This window comes from Aricia agestis, chromosome 7 (assembly GCF_905147365.1).
Source record: "Aricia agestis chromosome 7, ilAriAges1.1, whole genome shotgun sequence".
In the NCBI taxonomy this organism is placed as follows: Eukaryota; Metazoa; Arthropoda; class Insecta; order Lepidoptera; family Lycaenidae; genus Aricia; species Aricia agestis.
This window is the reverse complement of record NC_056412.1, coordinates 7026126-7045446: the sequence shown is the minus strand read 5'-3', so window position 1 is coordinate 7045446 and position 19321 is coordinate 7026126. Positions and strand designations below refer to the sequence as shown.

At 35.6% G+C, this 19321-nt stretch overlaps 1 protein-coding gene across 1 annotated transcript; it reads right to left on the bottom strand.

Annotated features, from left to right (window-relative positions):
* Window positions 1–929: 929 nt before the first annotated feature.
* On the bottom strand, window positions 930–18808 carry LOC121728744 (proton-coupled amino acid transporter-like protein pathetic). The gene is made up of 8 exons (XM_042116987.1): window positions 18523–18808; window positions 16829–16979; window positions 16456–16577; window positions 13465–13549; window positions 12901–13145; window positions 11682–11894; window positions 1669–1838; window positions 930–1182 (listed from the first exon to the last, which is right to left on the bottom strand). The coding sequence occupies exons 1-8, from the start codon at window positions 18603–18605 to the stop codon at window positions 932–934; spliced, it is 1320 nt and encodes a 439-aa protein (XP_041972921.1). The 5' UTR covers window positions 18606–18808; the 3' UTR covers window positions 930–931.
* Between the last annotated feature and the right edge of the window lie 513 nt (window positions 18809–19321).

Here is a 19321-nt window from a genome sequence, read left to right as displayed (position 1 = left end):
ATAAACTGAACAATCGTCATAGTGTAAATAGCACGCATTCCTTGAAGATATACTTGGATAGAACGTATTCACAAATTCTTGTTGTTTTAACCAGCATTTAGACTATTCTAGACGATAATAATATAATGTAATATGAGTGACTGACTCTTGTCTTGTACTATTAGAGAAGTTGATTCCTAGGCAGATTGGGGACCTACGTAGTTTGGTCGCGTCAAACCCAGCCAGCAATAGATTACAATTAACATTGAATTGACATGATCCGACCAAATGACGTTGGTCTGTCAACTGCCTAGGAATCAATTTCTTCGTTGGTATATTCCCGGTGTGAACACGTGTCCCGTCAGGTCGGTCTACAATCAGTCCGACCACAACGATCGGCCTGCCCGTAACCGGCTGTCCGGAAGACACACCCGCTTAAAGGGCGTTCGGGAGAGGAGAAAACATACCATTAGTTGTCCGGGTTTCCTGGACAAGTTCTAAGTTTCTAATATTACGTTACTTAATATATTTAATACCTTTTCATGATACTAGATGGTGCTAGGTAATGTTAGTAAGATAAGAAGGCTAAACAAGGCCAGTTTGCGAGAAAAAGATTAAAATTAACCTCGGATTAAAATTCATTTGTATTATTTAATTTTTATAAACACAAATGATATAAATGACATAATGTCTAATCCATGGTTTGCAATAACCCAGATCTGCGCAAGTGGACCTAATTAGGCCTTTTATAATCATTGGTTGCCGACTATGTTGCGAGAATGCCGTATGTACTTGGGCAACCATACGGACATTTAAAATCTTGTCTCATTCACTACAGTATTTGAAGAGTGGTTACTTCGCTCTACTTTAAAAAGTTAAGTATATTAAAAGAAAAGTCATATATCTCTTAATAGTATTTATTATAAATCATAATATATCTAGCTACAGAAATCTAAGGTTGTCGATTGTTTAAAATCTTTATTATGTCTAAAATAGTCACAGTGCAGCCGGCGAAGACAGCGAAAAGGCCAAAGAGCATTATAAAGATGTTCTTCCAGAGGATCCACTTGAAACGTCCCAGGTTCTCCCATCGGAACACTGTCTCTATCACACTGGGGATGACCAGGCCGAGGATGGAGTAGAAGCAGGCACCGACGATGTTGATGATCTGCTCCAGGAGTGGTAGAGCCATGCCGATGGCGACTGAAACAAAAGAAAACTATAGTAAACCACTAGGTACTAAAGAGCAATGGGATAGACAGGGATAAATAGCCAAATAACCTATATCTACTGTACTCGGCGAAACATGGCGGTAGCGGTCATTGACTCCCTGTCAATAAACTTGTCATTTTCTATATAAACCGTGATTGACAACATCTGACACTTCATTGTCAATCGCGAGTTATATGGAAAATGACAAGATTTTGACAGGAAGTCAATGAACGCTATCGCCATGTTTCGCCGAGTAGACCTACATTATAGGTCCACAAAATACATGCTTATAATATATTATCATTAATTTTTCTTTATACTGTAATCGTACAATAATCAGAATTTGTTGATTGAAATATTTTAATATTTTGAGACAGATCAGACAGACACACTTTCGCATTTTTAATGCGAAAGTGTGTCTGTTGTTGGATATACAGAAACCTAATCTTTATTGATTAGGTTTCTGTATAAACTCACCGCAAAAACAGACTCCCAGCACCCTCGCAAGAATCTGAAGTGGGGTCCGATATTTCTCCTTGCCATGAGTGTCGGAGTACCGCTGGAATATGTCGAATACCACGTAGAACTGGAGCGGGTAGGTGAAGAAGATGGACAGAGCGATGAAAACCTTCGCGCAGATCGCGGGCCTGAAACAAAACCCTTGTTAGGTTTTCTAGGCTCTAATAAAATAAATACTTGGAATCTTAATGTTATTCGCTTTTATAACAATTTATATAATTATTGGCCAAATAATGTTTCATTCCTATTTTTTTACTAATGTTTTCGAGTTTTAATTTGTCTTTAGACTTGACTGATCTCAATAAATATTTTCATACAAACTTAATTATTTAGTTTGTTTTTTATTCAAATCTAAGACCTGAAAGTCATAAAAATAATTACTTGGGCCGAAGGGCTAGATAAAAAATGTTAAAAATTCATATCTAGTCGTTCGTCCCATTGGGACGAGGATTTTTGGGACGAAGGACCCAATCACTCCTTATATTTAGAGCTTAGGTTCTAACCTTACAGTTAGATTAAGTTAGGGTGTTTAACGTAACTGAACATATTATTATTATTAACAGTCGTTAGTGTCCCACTGCTGGGCTAAGGAACATAATATTTACCGAATAAAAATGTTTGTAGACGTTTATAACTTTTCCTACATAAAATACATAAAATTGTTTTTGTCTTTACATTTGAACTATAAAACATACCTGTTATTAGAAACATTTTATCTATATTCATTTTCAAAGTACTTTTAGTATTTTACTTTAATGACTTTTAATATAATAACAAAAAGTATTAAAATATTTTACAGATTGAGTTATAGGCAGAGATTAGATCCCATCGAAATTAAAGAGTTTGAAGAGGGTAAGGCCCTCGCAGGATTTAACGTCATTAAAATTTGTATTTGTAACTGTAGTAAAATATTAAAAGCCTATCTTTGCAATAGTTATGCCAATTGAAAAGACCTTTAGTATTATAATTTATACCGACAACTAGGTAATCGATAATGTATCCTAGGTCAGGTCCATACAATAAGCGCATTGTCCTTTTAAAACACGTTGGTAAAAATTGAAAGAAGGCACCTATCTCCTTGAATCTTGTGGAACTCTTTTTGCTAGATGTCATTAGAACGGATTATTAAATAGTTACTTCACTAATAGTCATAAAAACATATTGCCGACTTAATGATAAAATTTATCATAGCTCAAACAGTTAATAAATCGTTTTATTAGGAAGCAATACAAGACACGCTCTCACAGATTACACGCAATTAATCACTAAACCCATGTACTTGTAACTGGCGCTTCAAAACAAGTTTAAAGATAGCAGTTTAAGTGATAAATTTATTGTTATGTGATGTGATAAAATATTCTCAATAATTTACATAACGCAAAAAAGATAAAATATTACGGAATTTCCTTGGCGCGATTTCAGAAAATTTGAAATAGTATTTTCAAATCTACTCTTACTACTTGGATAATATTATGCAGGTTACCTAGATATGTCAAGTGTTATAAGTTGCGTCTGATAAGTTGAGATTAAGCTTTGCAGAGCTAGAGTTACGATTACATTCGTTACGTAAAAGTCTGTCATCTATACTTCTATACTTTAATATTATAAAGCGGAATATTTTGTTTGTTTGAGCGCGCTAGGTAGCTCATTAATCGAGGAAGGCTATAAGCTATATTTTATCACGCTAAGATTAATTATAGGAGCGAATAAACAGAGGAAAATGTGGAAAAAACGGGGAAAAATAGGAAAAATATTAGAAAGGGATTTTCTCACGAACTACTGGAGCAATTGAATTGAAAAATGTGAAGGATTATAGGCTATTTTTGTGGGCAAAGGAGACTGGTCACGGAACATACAAAATTTATCCAGGCCTGACATGAAAGAAACGTATCCCATTTTTTTCGTTATATTGTGGGTATCCAAGATAATATGTAATTTTTATATTCAATATCAGTGGCTAACATGTCATTTTATTGCATTCTCTTTCTTCAGGCGCTTCTTGTTTATCATCGAGTTAAACTTTCGTAGTTGAGTTATTAACTCAACTATGAGGTTGTACGGTGACTCATTAAGTAAAAGAGTATAATATTTTATTGACGGTAAACAATCCTTAGTATTAAAATTATTGTTTTATATAATCTGTACCAAACCCAAACCCTATAGATATCACTTTTCACAGTAACGCGGAAATTTTCCTCCACAAAGTTATATAATAAAATATGTTTTCCAGTAGTTCTGTGTATGCAAATGGCGTTAATGCTACTCTTTCCTAATACTTACTTTAATATTGTTTCGTAACCTTAGGCCTACATAATGCTGACAAACTAGAATATGATATCAACCTACATACCTTAGCATCAGTATTTCATAATATATGTAAGTAATAACTAATAACTAATGACTTTAAATAATTGTATGGACAAGTGGTCAAAAGTTGCAACCAAACTTCTAACCTTTTAGATGTAGAAGGGCGATTTGTTAGATGATATTATTATATTAGTGGTTCCGTTTGTTAATTCTTAAAAAAAATATATATCCACAGCCGAATATATAACCTCCTCGTTTTTTGGAAGTCGGTTAAAAATGTTAGTTTTTAAGCAAAGTGGTTGTTGCATCATTTCATGACTCTTCTAAAAAATCGCCCATGACTATTAACAATGTCGGATGTGAAAAACGACAACTTTACAGGAGAGCGATTCAAAGTCTAAATTGTGTATAACTTTTTACTTATTTCAAGTAGGATCATGAAATTTCAGGGTAATACTATAAAAGTTATTTACGTTTGATATGTTATTATGAGTACCTCGTATTTTATGCCTAAATATGAGAAAAGTCACTTCTGACCTTTTTAACGGGGTACGAGTAATGCTGATTTGTCGGAAGTGCCAGAACCGACATTGTTGCTTGTAGAAAATCGACGATTGCTTGTCGGAAGTGGCATTTACGTCATTGTTAAGTGATAACTGTTAATTAAAAAATATGTCGCATGTAGAAATTACCAACAAAAACGACAACAATTTAAAGAAAAAAAAAAATAGTTTTATGGACTTCTGTCAAATAAAACGTAAAAACAATGTACGTATGAAAATACAAAACATTTCTTATGATTTAATTTTTTTTTTATGAAATAAGGGGGCAAACGAGCAAACGGGTCACCTGATGGAAAGCAACTTCCGTCGCCCATGGACACTCGCAGCATCAGAAGAGCTGCAGGTGCGTTGCCGGCCTTTTAAGAGGGAATAGGGTAATAGGGGAGGGTAGGGATGGGAAGGGAAGGGAATAGGGGAGGATAGGGAAGGGATTAGGGTAGGGGATTGGGCCTCCGGTAAACTCACTCACTCGGCGAAACACAGCGCAAGTGCTGTTTCACGCCGGTTTTCTGTGAGAACGTGGTATTTCTCCGGTCGAGCCGGCCCATTCGTGCCGAAGCAAGGCTCTCTCACGTAATAATTAATAATTCGGAAAATCAAATTTTCATCCGAAATGAAAACTTACTTAAAACATTGAAATAAAAAATATATTAATTATAAAGAGAAAAAGTTTTGTTTGTATTGAATGGGCTCAATAACTACTAATCTAATTTTAAAAATTATTTTACTTTTGGAAAGCTACATCATTTGCAAAGAACACAGGCTATGTATTATTCTGAAAAATGTTAGGGATCCTACCGAAAATAGCAAAAATGTAACCCAAAGTGGTAAAAATGTGCCAAAAATTTCATTATTTCGCTTCCGCTACAAAAAATACTGATGATACATCAAAATAATGTTATACATGTTTATAGTCTCATCATTATCTACAAAAAAGCCCAGGGCAGCTTATGTCTATCTTTTATGGTTAACGAATAATAACCATTACTTTCATTAAAAAATTTACTTCAAATCATCTCCTTCTAGCGTGACTTTTTTGCATATTCGTTATTAATCCTTACCTACATAAATATAAAAATATTAATTGGAATTATGTGAAAAATAGAATTGTCCTTTAAATTATTACCATGAGCCAAATATTTTAGAAGTAAGGACAGTTTGATTAAAGCTCAAAATAAGGCGCCCGCGCCGACGCGGCAACGGCGGCGGCTACTACGAATGTGTAATGGAAAATATTATATTTGCAAGTCGAACGACCGGCTTTCGATCTCATATAGATCTTCCAAATATGCTGGAGAGATGATAGTGCCTAAATTTGTGGGGAATACAGAAAGTACTGACGAAGGACTGGCTGTTCTGCAGGCCCATGAAACGAAGTTCGCGGAGTCAAGAGTTGTTAAAAATTTCTACATTTTAGGTCACTTACGTACCACCACAGCCTTTGTTTACATGAAAAATTGAGATTAGTATTTATTAGATTAATTATTCAAAAGCAGTCTTCTTCATCCGAGATTTTCTCTGATCCATTGTGGAATTTTAAATAGCATTTTAGATTTTATTTTTGGGAATTTTTACATAATTTGAGTAAATATTTATGTTTGTTGTCTACCTGCTTAATAGCAAAATGCCAAGAAAGTCTGGCTTTATTGCGGCTACTAGTCACCAAATCGCAAAACTATGAAAAATACGATTAATAAATAAAAAATTATATTAATTCATTATGTATGACATGTGCCAACAAAAACCTAATTTTCGCACAAAAATTACCCATTTTAAAGTCTTCTGAAATTTCTTAAAAGTCGGTAAGCAACGACAGATATGGTACAAACTACAAGCGCCATTTAATCAATAAGAAAAGTAAATGAAATGATTATGATTTAGTACTACCGACATTTTACCAATTTATAAATCCACATAATAATGTCAGAAGTGGCACTACCGACAATTTAACCATTTATAAAACCGATTAAAAATGTCGTATCTGGTACTACCGACATTTTACACATTTGAAAAACCGGTTAGAACATTGGATGTGGTACATCCTACAATTATAAGTTACCTACGATAAATTAATGTTGATGAAGTTAAGAATTTATCTCATAATCAAATCTAAAGCAATAAAACCATAAGCTATACCGTTAAAAGTATTTAAAAAGATTATAAAGAATAGTAAATACCATTTTCCGCACTAGCGTTAGCTTTGGACATAATATTACCATCAGCATTTTTTGCCTTTTACTATATTTTTCTTAATTTCCTTGAGTACCAAGTTTTAATTGGCCGTGCTGATCTTGTAGACATTGAAAATGGCGTCGAAAAGTAAAAAAATATAACTACGGTAGCAAAAAATCAAGTGACAGCGCGACGTCCATTCCCTCCGTTAACATAATCGGATGTGGCACATCGTGCGCTCTTACTCGCTTCCGCGTTCCGTTAAGAACGTATGCAGTGACTATCCGACATTGTTAGCGGGCTATCTTAGTAATATACGACATTTTTAATGTGGCTATTTCAGAAACTACGCATAATATAGATTTTTTCTTTTCAGCTCAGTGACACAGTGTTTATTGTAGCCCAAAAAACGGACATCGTCTTTTTATTTGTTAACACGTTCGCTGCGTTATAAGGCTTAAACGCCCGATGCATGTACGAAAGCTCTGTGCGGAGGCGAGAAACGGCGAACTTCCCCTGGTGCGGGGGCTGTATAATGAGTATTTTTGTATGTTAAAAGAAGACAAGTATAGGTTTGAGATTAGGACTTTAAGGGCTACTTGATAAAGCATTAAAATCATGCTAAGGTCTTTCGACCCGATAACGCACTGATTGATATTTTTTTCCATTCCTTGCGGGTAACGGGTCGAAAGACTCGTTATAGATCACAGGGTCGATCCACCCCTTTCCGCACTGGTAAAGGTAATTGAATTGTTTACTTCATATTAGTGTTGTGACGTAATTATCGGGAGTGGTACGGTAGTGCATTTACACAGTCATTTGTTTACGTTTTGAGATATTTTATTAGTCTTAAATCATTAATAATACCTCGGCCAAATAAACAATGTAGAAAAATGCTTGAATAATTGTTTCAGCAAGGAAGAAATCGTGAAGGTGAACGTTCTGATATAGATTATTTGAAAAATGACAAAAAGAAATAAGTCACAACAAAATCCTTACTGACCTGTTATTTTTTCAAAATAACAGGCCAGATATTTTTGTTTCTTCAATAAATGATATTAAAAATAATATGTCGATAACTCATTTCCCATCACTAAAACTCCCTTAAATAAACCTACAATTCAGTGCGGTATCGGGTTACAAGACCTTATATATATTTTTGCATGTATCTCTCAAGTAAATAGTAGGAATCCAGGGCGAAGCCAGCACCATGACCACTAACTCTTCTACGATCGATATTGATTGCTGGATTTCCAAATTTTTAAGTTTTCGCATAGTTACAGTCATTTATATCGGTTGATACCTTACTGGGTCAATAAGCCCTATACCGCAGCGGCGAAGAGTTTAAGTATAATAAATAAGAGTACAGCATATACAAGGCCCTAGTAGAACGGCGCTGTCGTATTGGTAGCCAGTGTAGTTTAGATCGAAAGGTGGAAACATGATCGAATTTACGTAAATTAAAAATAAATCTTAAACAGTTGTTGAGTAGGCGATCAAGTTTATTAAGTTGGTCAGCGTTTAGGTCGAAATAGCACACATCACCGTAATCGATGATGGGAAAGATAAGTGACTGAACGAGCATTAACTTGACTGAAGAAGGAAGGAAGTTTTTTAACCGATACAGGGATCGCAGGATGCCAGTGACTTTGCGAGAGACGTGTGAGATTTGTGGCTGCCAAGTAAGAGTAGGATCAATGTGTAATCCAAGGTCCTTAACGTTCGAACAATATGGAATGACAGAGCCGTTATAGATGACTGGTGGAAGAGCACCTTGATCAATCTTGCTTAAATTCCTGGCACTACCTATTAAAATGGCTTGGCATTTTGCTGGGTTAACTGTCAGGCCAAAGTTAGTACACCAATGTCTTATAGCATCGAGATCTTGATTTATTATATCGATAGCAGATGGTAGGTATTCGATTTCGGCTTGACTGTATATTTGCAAATCATCAGCAAACAGATGATACGCACTGCGAAGTATTTTGGTGATGAGATTTATAAAAATCGAGAAGAGAAGTGGAGAAAGAATACCGCCTTGAGGGACGCCCGATTCAAGATCTAGCCAATCGGAGAATGACTTATCTGTGCGTACAGACTGCCGACGTCCCCGTAGATAGGAAGAAATCCATACTAGTGCTACAGACGAAATCGTTAGGCATGAAAGGGCTGCCAATAGAATGTCGTGATCGATATTATTAAACGCATTTGAGAAATCTATTAACACGAGGACTGTAATCTTAGAGTTCTCAAAACCCGCTCTTATATCGCCTGTCACCTTTAACAGTGCTGAGATTGTGCTGTGTCCAGGTCTGAAACCGGATTGGTGTGGTGAAAGTAAATCGTTTTGGTAGACAAACCTGGACAACTGTTTGTGAACGCAGGCTTCGAGAACTTTAGATAAATAGGGAAGGATTGATATGGGACGAAAGTGTGTAGGGTGAGTGGGATTGGGAACCTTCGGAAGCGGGAGGACGTGAGCTTTGCGCTACAAGGAAGGGAATTCACAAGTTTCAAGGGAAAAATTAATAATGTGGGTGATCATAGGTAATATTTGGGTTTGGATAGAGGTAATCATGCGTCGACTAATGTCGTCACAACCCGTAGCTTTAGACACTAGAGAATTAATTGTCTTGTTGATTTCGTCCGTAGTAACAGGAGAAAACTGGAGTGGCACAAGATTAGAACTAGGTAAGCTGTTTAAGTACCTTAATGACCGAAATTTTGCATTATCATCCAGAACATTAGTATTGGAAAAATGGAGATTTATATCATCGGGACTGATGTTGCTAGGTAGTTCAAGATCCTGTGACTTACCCACACCGATTGTTTCGAGAAATTTCCAAATATTGGATGGGGATGAAGAAGCAACGTTTTCGAGAATATGGCGGCGTTTGGCATTGCGTATCATCTGATTGCAACGATTTCTAGCCAATTTAAAGTTATTCCAATTAGCCTCACAACGATCACGTCTAAATTTCGCGTAGGCACGATCCCTGCACCTCATTACCGTTCTAATTTCAGCAGTAAGCCAATGTGCTGGTTTGCGTTTTAGTTTGACTTTTTTAAGCGGTGCGTGAATATCAAAAAGGTTATTTAAAATATTATTAAAAATGTCAACTTTGTCGTCGATGGTTGAAGCGTTAAGTAGTGGCTCCCAATTAATGTTAGCTGCGTCATGTCTAAGCTTACTCAAATCCATGTTTTTAAAGCAACGTTTAGATATGGTTTTAAAGTGTAGGAAATATAAATAAGGTCATGGTGGGAAAAACCAGGAGCGGGGAATTGGCCATGGGATTGGATCGGGGCGGAATTAGATGTAAGAATTAAATCCAGCCAGGTGTCACTACCATTGATGTTGTGGTGTGTGGGAGAGAGCGGTAAAAAATGGAGATTAGCTGATTCGACTATTTGTGTAAGTTTAGATGTACGTAAGGAGGATTGATCTAATAGATCGGTGTTAAAGTCACCCATGACGATGTGATGTGCATATTCCGAACCCAAAACTTCCAATACAGGCTCAAGTTGTAAGAAATAATTCGAACAAGGAGGACAATAGACTACACCAAGAGCTATTTTAGTGCCTTTGATGCCGATTTCAAGGAAAAGGTATTCTGCAGCAGCAGAGCATACGGAAGGGGAGGAGGCAATTATTTTAAAGGGGAAATCACTACGGAGATAGATGGCAACACCACCGCCTTGCCGATCAATCCGATCGTTGCGTATCAGAACGTAACCAGGCAATGCATATGATGTGGAGAGAAGATGCGGCTTGAACCAGGTCTCTGAAATCAGGACAGCGTGTACATTTTTACCAGAGAACGCTTCAGTCAAGTCACTGAAATGACTTGGAATACTTTGCGCATTAATGTGACAAATGTTAATAACGCTGTTCTTTTGGTAGCTAAACTTATGACTTATAATATCACCTAATGTAATAACAGAGTTATCGTCATCAGAGGAAGTAAAACTTGATTCATTGGCAGTAAAATAAGATTCAGTATCAGACATGTACACTTAAAATAAGAATAATAAATATAATAAAATAGATAATATTATTAATATGAATATTATAGTGTAAAAAATAATAATTAAATAAAGAAAATTAAAATAAAAAAAAAATACAAATTTTGTGAATCTGTACCACCCGCCAACTGACTAAGAAATAAAATTACACAGGTAGCAATTAACTCAACAGACAAAATAGTTAAACATATTGATATGAAATTATTTTCTAATAAACAATTAATTATCACATTATTAGTACTTATTACATTATGGTTGAGTTATCCAATCTTAGCAGAAGAAGAAGTTGACTTATGTCAATTTGACATAAATTGTCATTTGACAAGTGACATTATAGTAATTTACTCCTAATATTATAAAGTTTGTGTTTTCTGTACGTTTGTAAGGCTAATCTCCAAATCTACCAAACCAACTCGGAGATTCTTCTACCTAAAACTACGAAGCTTGTAACTGTGTCATACTCTACAATAACTTTCGTACTAGCCTAAAGATGAAAATCTATAGAGAATAAATAAAACCTATTATTTACAAATTGGAATTGATAACATTTTAAACTTTCGCGTTGCATTATAATTAAATTAATCGGGACTTAACGCGACTATAAGTGTAAACCCGGATACAGTTAGTGTTGTGTGTCGCAGTGAACCTACTGACTTTCAGTGTATTGGAACACAAATATTGGACAACTCGAGGGTAGTCGTAGAACAGACCGCCCGGTGCAGACGAAGACGTCGCGCTCCTGCAGTCCCCTCGTGACCACGGCCGTTGCAACACGGCCGAAACGTCGAGAAAAAGTATGTACTCGTAGTAGCATTACTACTTAAATAAGTCGCGTTAAGTCCCGATTAAAAAGTTTAAATTGGAATTGTAAAAAAAAAACGTAAAAATTCTTATAACACTTACCATTCATCCATAGGCAGGTTGAGTGTGATCGAACCTCGCAGTATATCGCCGTATCTCAAGTAGCCCAAGAGGCCGAGGGTGCTGTAGGAGAACACTATGACGGACATGGCCACCACCAGCACGCTGGGGAACCCTAAAAATTTCCTGGGCGTCTTCATCTCGTTTTCCACTGGCATTACAACTCCTATACCCTCCATGGCGAATATCACTGTCCTATTGGAATCAAAATTTAGGTTAGCAGACTGTATTAATTTTTTGTTAGTTTGCGTGAACTAGTCGCCTCTTTTCATCCAAAGCTCTAGTATACCTACAAAGGCCTTTAAAGGACTGATTAAAAAATTTACAATTCGATTAAGATTCGACATCTTCACCGCGCGACAGCCAATAAATAATATGCTTAGCGTTAACCAATGGACGCGCCTAAATTTCTGATAGGATTTGTGAATTGTAAAGCTTAGGCCAAACCTACGCGACCAGGCGACTGCGAAGCGGAGCGTCAAGTTGTTAAATATGTTTTTTGTATACAAAACACACATTTGACAACTTGACGCAGCTCGCAGTCGCTTCGCAGTCGCCTGGTCGCGTAGGTTTGACCTATACAAGGTGTAACAAAAATAAGTGATAATACTTAAGGGTGTGTACGTGTTCCTTGTAGAGAGTTCACTGTGAAAGTAGCAGCGCTGAAAGACCAAATTTTTTTTTACTTTTGTATGGGGAAACTCGTGACGCTCGGACCCTTGCCCATACAAAAGTAAAAAAAAAATTCGTCTTTCAGAGCTGCTACTTTCACAGTTAACTCTCTACAAAGAACACGTACACACCCTAAAGTATTATCACTAATTTTGTTACACCCTGTATACAAAAAACACATTTAACAACTTGACGCTCCGCTTCGCAATCGCCTGGTCGCGTAGGTTTGGCCTTAGCTTAAATCATCCCACTGTTCTATCGATTGAATTCTAAATCTAGTTGCTTTAAAGTCTTCTTTTTAAGAAGACTTTAAAGGTGCTAGGTTACACGGACGAGCAAAAATGGAACTTGTTTACGACTGTAAAATATAATGTCATGACTCATGAATATTTAATATTAGATTCGATTTATATATCTACATTTAAGTCTAATTTTGCTCTAGATCACGGAGCAAGTAAATCTAGTGATCGATTACACGATTTGTGACACGATCGGAATTCATGGCTGTTGGGAAATACTTTATACTTACGATATAAATGCCGGAAATCTGGCCAAGCTTCCAGCGATTTTTTTGTCTGCAATCGTAATGTCACCTTGGAACGCATAGTACAAGCATAGGAGGTACGTTAGCATCAGAAATACATTCGCCAGGAGAGAGAATATGGCTAGCCACTTCAAGTATTTTATTTGGCACATCAGACATAGCGGTATCAGTATGATGAGGCAGTATTGTTCCACAGAAATCTCTACCCCCGGTACGTATGTGTCCATCAACTGAAAACATGAACTAATTTGTTAGGGGTATATATTATGATAATATTGGAGGTATGATAAGCATGATGTTGATACACGATTGTTTTTAGCTATTTGATTTCTACTTGTTGTTTACTTAAAATAACAAGGTTAAAGTCAAAACAATGTCATTGATATGTAATAAAATTATTACATCTTTTATTACTAAAATAATCTTCTAGACATAGCATTCTAGATACCAAGAAACCACTCCCTCTTAAATATTTTCCAACAATGACCTATTTTTTAAAATTTAAATTAATTATTCAACATTATACTAATTTATGGTCGATTTACATACCTGCTTAACAGAATCTGATATAAGGACGGTGTAAATGCAACAAACGCCTACATAAGTGCATATTAGAGCGAATTCGGCGAATATACTGGAACAAACAGTCAAATAAAAAAATATAATCCAAATGGGTTTCCACATGCAACCCTAATAAGTTATTGTTTATCGATTTGATTTTTAAAACATAATGCTCGGCGCTTTGCAGACGACGCGTCGTCCGCAAAGCGCCGAGCGAGACGCGGCGGGGCGGGCCTGTCAATTTCGCTGCGTACGCCCGTCGATGTCTGCGGCTGCCCGCGCCGCGTACACAAAGCATACGCTGTCTGCGTTACTGCTGTAAACTGGTTTGTGTAAATAATCCACGGCGGGCAGCCGCGGACATGCGCCGCCAGTGCCCGCCGGGCACCAGCGGTGTGGTCTTTTTGCCCGCCGTGTGCGTTGGTAATATCTAAGGATTCCCTTAGTGTATATCGTTCGCGGCGAAATTGACCGGCCCGCCCCGCCCCGTCGTCTGCAAAGCGCCTAAAAGTAAAAACGTGAAAAGCGGCTACTCTATAATAATATATCTAAGTACGACAAATTTCATCAAAATCAGTCTAGTAGTTTTTTTATCGTATTGAATAAGCAACTTTTCCTCTTTATTATTAGTATCTATAATTTAGATGATTATTACTAAGCATTTGAATAAACGTGATGAAAAACGTGTCCGGTAAGTTTGTATTCTCTAAAACCGATCCCACGATTGTTGTTATGTTAATTTGATTCCTGGCAGTAATAAAAATCAAATTCATACAAGCCTTCCCCTTTCTTATTTTCAAGGTTTTGCTAGCTGTCCTTGATATACTAATATTATACTTAACGAGCTTTTGCCCGCGGCTTCACTCGCGTTAACAAGTATTATTATATACAAACTTTCATCCCCTATTTTAATCCCTTGGGGTTGGATTTTTTTTAGCGCTGGGGTATGTCATACCCCACCTCGTACACGGAGGGTTAATACAAAACACTTTTAGGTAAATCGGCAATTAACTATTTGAGCATGAGTCACTTTTGTAAGATAACCGGTCTGCATGTCCTATTATGACTGTATTCAGAAATTTTTACCCAATTTGAGGGCCAGTGTATTTAGGGAGTAATGCAAGTATCCTCACAAGGAACCTACCCTAACCACCGATACGAGCTCTGAAAATATGTGGTGTAATAATGGCTTTACTCTTTGTTAACTAATTTGGTTTGGTACGTTTGGTAGGTTTAGTCTGAAATCAAACATTGTAGACCGAAAGTTTTTTGTTTTATTTAGGTACATTAGACTTTTTTAGATCACTACGTAAGTATGTTTGCAAATTAAAAATGGTTTTATAAATTATTCGGGTCTAAGCGTGTGATCTGAAAAGTTATGTCAGCTAATCAAGAGCAGTTTATAGTTTTGGTGTCAATAACAAATAAAATATCTAAGCTTTGTCATTTCGAATATTATAATTCTGCCAAACCTAGCTCTAACTTTCCAGTGTTCGTGTAATAAACAACAATTACAGCTATACTTAAACATTGTGCAGATAGATTAGCAATACAGATAAAGATTACATTATCATAATAGTGACTTAATGTTTATCTAGGAAGAGATTACAGCCGTCTTTGATTTTATAGAAGAAAAAAAATTTAGTAAGAAGTACTAAGTTTACAACTTTATTTTTAGGTTTATCATTGTTACTAGACATATCCGCAACTCTGTTGCACCAAAATTCGTTTATCACATGGAAACCGTACATTTTCCGGGATAAAAAGTATCCTATGTCCTTTCTCGTGACTAAAAATATCTCCATACAAAATTTCAGCAAAATCGAGTCAGCGGTTTGGGCGAGAAGAGGTAACAGATAGCTACACACTTACAAAATTTTGTAGTATGGATGGATGCAGTTATAGTTTTTTTGTTTGCTCATATTTTTTCTTATTTTTTATTTTCACTCTACATTAAATAAGGAAAAATCTAAGCAAACCTGTTTTGCTACTTCTAATTCGTGACTATTACCAGAGTAATATTAGACTTAGGTTAAACACGTCATTATAAGACATTTTAAATGGTTTTAACAACTCTATTACTTTAAATATAATATACCTGTTACGTTAGTGTTAAATGTTTACATTTAAAAGTCATTTTTTATGGAGAATTCGTAAGAATAATTGAAAATGCCGGCATTGCTTTCTCGTTTTATCTTATTCTTAACGAGCTTTTGCCCACGGCTTCGCTCGCGTTAGAAAGATTATTTTATACAAACTTTCATCCCCTATTTTAACCCCTTGGAGTTGGAATTTGTCAAAATCCTTTCTTAGCGGATGCCTACGTCATAACATCTACCTGCCGGCCAAATTTCAGCCCAATCCGTCCAATGGTTTGGGCTGTGCGTTGATAGATCACTATGTCAATCAGTCAGTCAGTCACCCTGAGCTAAGTTTTATATATATAGATCTGGTAGAAGCTCATCATACTCTACGCCAGCAGTCAAGAATTATGTTTTTCTGTATGTACTAAAATGCAGATACATTATAATGTATTTACGTAAGTTTGTATGTACGTAAGTTAGTTTTCCTTTACAATGTCTAGAAATTCTTTTTAAATTTTGTGTTTGAGAGATATAATTAGACTCGTCTCTAGTCGTCAAACCGGGTATAGTAGTCAGAGTTGCTAAACTAGTAAATGCTAAATTTGTAAGACGAAACAGACAAAAAAACAGTTGTCACGCTACGGTCCTCCAAAATACAATGATGGTACATTCAAGGACTTGCAGCCTTTCAGTAGTTGTTGACAATATAATATTATGTAGATATTTGTAAGGACTAAGAATAAACAGTATCGTTCTTACTACAAAAGATTTAAATACCAGTTGAACAGTTGATTAGAGAAAAATTCAGTACAAAAAGGTCTCTAAACAACTATTCAACAGATGTTTAATCTTTTGTGGTAAGACCGTATATTTTTAAGCATAACAAAGAACTTACCTTGCTGCATTCGCAAACCGCCGTAAACACTGGGGACCATTCTCAAAAACTGTTTTGCACGTCTCTGCGTATCCGAGCTGCGGCTTCCTCTCTATTTTACAGCAACCGTATGATGTTTTAACCTTAAAAAATTACATCAAATATTTTTTTAAATATTCACTCTAAAATACTACTTTATGAAAACGAATTCGGACCATATTTTTGAATCTAAGGGCCAACCCACACGTACCACAACCACACCACGTCGCAACCACGTGGTGTGGTTGTGGTGATTTTCTTGCATTCAATTTTTCAATTATAAGATACCTAAATATTATACTACTACTGCATTATTTGATGACAATTATATTATATACTTAAATATTATACTCACTAATATATGTATGCAGTGACCACAGATGAAGCCAACTATAATGGTACCAAGTAGCCCCACTCCCCAACCGGAGTTAGAGAAGGCTAGAGGTCCCGCCAGAAGTCCCGATCCAAGGGAAGCCTTTATTAAATTTGCGGTAGCTCTCACGTTTCTAAAAAAATTGCTCATTTAAATTAAGAGTTCCTTGTTAATACTTCATTTTTTATAAACCATTATTTTTGAATTATTATTTTTAATTGTAGGATTTAATGAAAGGAGAAGGGGCATTTTTGTATGGAACCCGTACCCAAGCTGTAGCACATCCATATAACAAATGAAAGGGATTAAAAAGTTGAACATTTTATTGTAGATGAAAAATCTCTAAACCGTGGCAGAAAAAGATAATGAGGACAGAAGGTAAAAAAAATTACATAAAAATACCCTGTGTTATTGCGTCAACTTATAGTGTTGCTAGTAAGGAACCATTTCGTATATATGACAAACATAAGGAGGTTGTAATACGTTTAAAAAATATAATTTATGAGGAAACAATAATATAATGCTGAAAATACCTTTCCTTGATTTTGTCGTGTACTATTAGTTTGGAAATTTGTTCCATTAAAGTGATTGTTTCATTAAAAAATAGCTTGCGTTATTGTACCACTTCAGAAAGTTCGTAGCAAGGAATAATTTCTTTAAATTAATTTCATATGGCAAACTTAAGGAAAGTCTCGTGTTTTATATTTTTAAAACATAAATTAGAAAACAATAAAATGCAAAAAATTTAACATTTCCATCTCCTATCCGTACTATTATCCCTTTTGAGAAAATATGTAAATAATAATAATTAGCAACTATACGTTCCGCGCGGCTTCGCCCGCATAAATTAGATATTTTATAGACAAATTAGTCCACAAAAATAGCATATGATCCTTCACGTGGTCTACTTCTTATTCGTGCCAAATAACAGAAAAAATGCTGCAGTAGTTCATGAGATAAGCCCTTTCAAATAATTTCCCCTGTTTTTTCCACATTTTTCTCTATTTCTCCGCTCCTATTAGTCTTAGCGTAATAAAATATAACCTATAGCCTTCCTCGATAAATAGGCATCTAACAATGAAATAGTTTTTCAACTCGGATCAGTAGTTACTGAGATTAAGCCCTTCCAAATAATTTTCCTCTGTTTTTTCCACATTTTCCTCTATTTCTTCGCTCCTATTAGTCTTAGCGTAATAAAATATTGCCTATAGCCTATTCCTCGATAAATGGGATATCTAACACTGAAAGAATTTTTCAAATCGAACCAGTAGTTCCTGAGATTAGTGCGTTCAAACAAACAAACATACTCTTTCGCTTTATAATATTAAATATATGAATGGTGCAATAATACAGGATCTTTTATTTTACCAAAAAAAAAACACCCTGTACTGCATTCGCATAACACAGGGTGTTTTTTGTATATTTTTCACCTTCTACCCTCAATAACTTTTTTCTTCCATGGCTTAGATCATCATAAAATAAAATGTTCAACTTTTCAAGCCCTTTCATTTGGTATTATATTTCTCAAAGTGCTACAGTGGTGGGTGCGATATTATGCTTCTATGTGGCTATGATTATGCGATATTCTCTCTAAAATGAGATTAAACAATTCTGTATTTGTGATAATACCGGTTATTGGGAAACAATAAATATAAAATAAATGAATAAAAACTTACGAACAGGGTTTTTCCACAATCCTATGATCATAGGGTTCATACTCTTTGTCATCTTTGTCGGTCATATTATTAAGAACACTCATCTTAATTAAAAATATAAACTTATTATAATATAGCACTATTTAAACATCACAAAACAAAGGAAACACTTTGTGGAGCTCGCTAGAGATCCGATTCAGAGGCTTAATGAAGAATATATTGTATCGTAGTTACACAACCGGAAAACTTAACTTGATCTAATTGTTTCGTCAATGTTAATACGAGGTGTACTCGATAACACAGATAAGGCTCCACACCACCTCCTTTCTGCAGATGTTCGTAGTCCTCGACGTCAGCGACGACACACGGTGGCGTTAAACACACGTCTACCAAAAATCATAGCATTCAAATCTCTAAGGACAACAGGTTTGCTTCAAAAAATATATTTTTTCCATTGCCTTATTGTACACAAAATACAAAAGAGAATCATATCGTCTAAGGATTAAGGCTTAAATTTGTAACGAGGATCCGAGATCATAATGGCGAAGCCTTGACATCCTGCGAACGCAAACTTGTTCGATGTTCGCTTACTTGATACTTCGTGTTGGTTAATAAAATTTTGTTTAAAAATAAAGCAAGGTGAAATAAAAATTAAATGATATTTTATGTTTGCTACGTCATAAATGTTTTATTTTATTTTTCAACAATAACTTACACGCCATACATTTAAATATCTATTTTTATCACTTACAAAAACATTACAATCGGAATTGTACCACGACATTACCACAATAGACTTCTCAATACTCATACGGTTTTA

Coding starts and splice junctions, on each gene's coding strand:
- LOC121728744 (XM_042116987.1), bottom strand. CDS start 18,605: ATGAGTGTTCTTAATAATATGACCGACAAAGATGACAAAGAGTATGAA. Junction 16,980..18,522: donor ATTGTGGAAAAACCCTGTTC/GTAAGTTTTTAT, acceptor CAATTTTTTTAG/AAACGTGAGAGCTACCGCAA. Junction 1,839..11,681: donor AACCTGCCTATGGATGAATG/GTAAGTGTTATA, acceptor GTTTTGTTTCAG/GCCCGCGATCTGCGCGAAGG.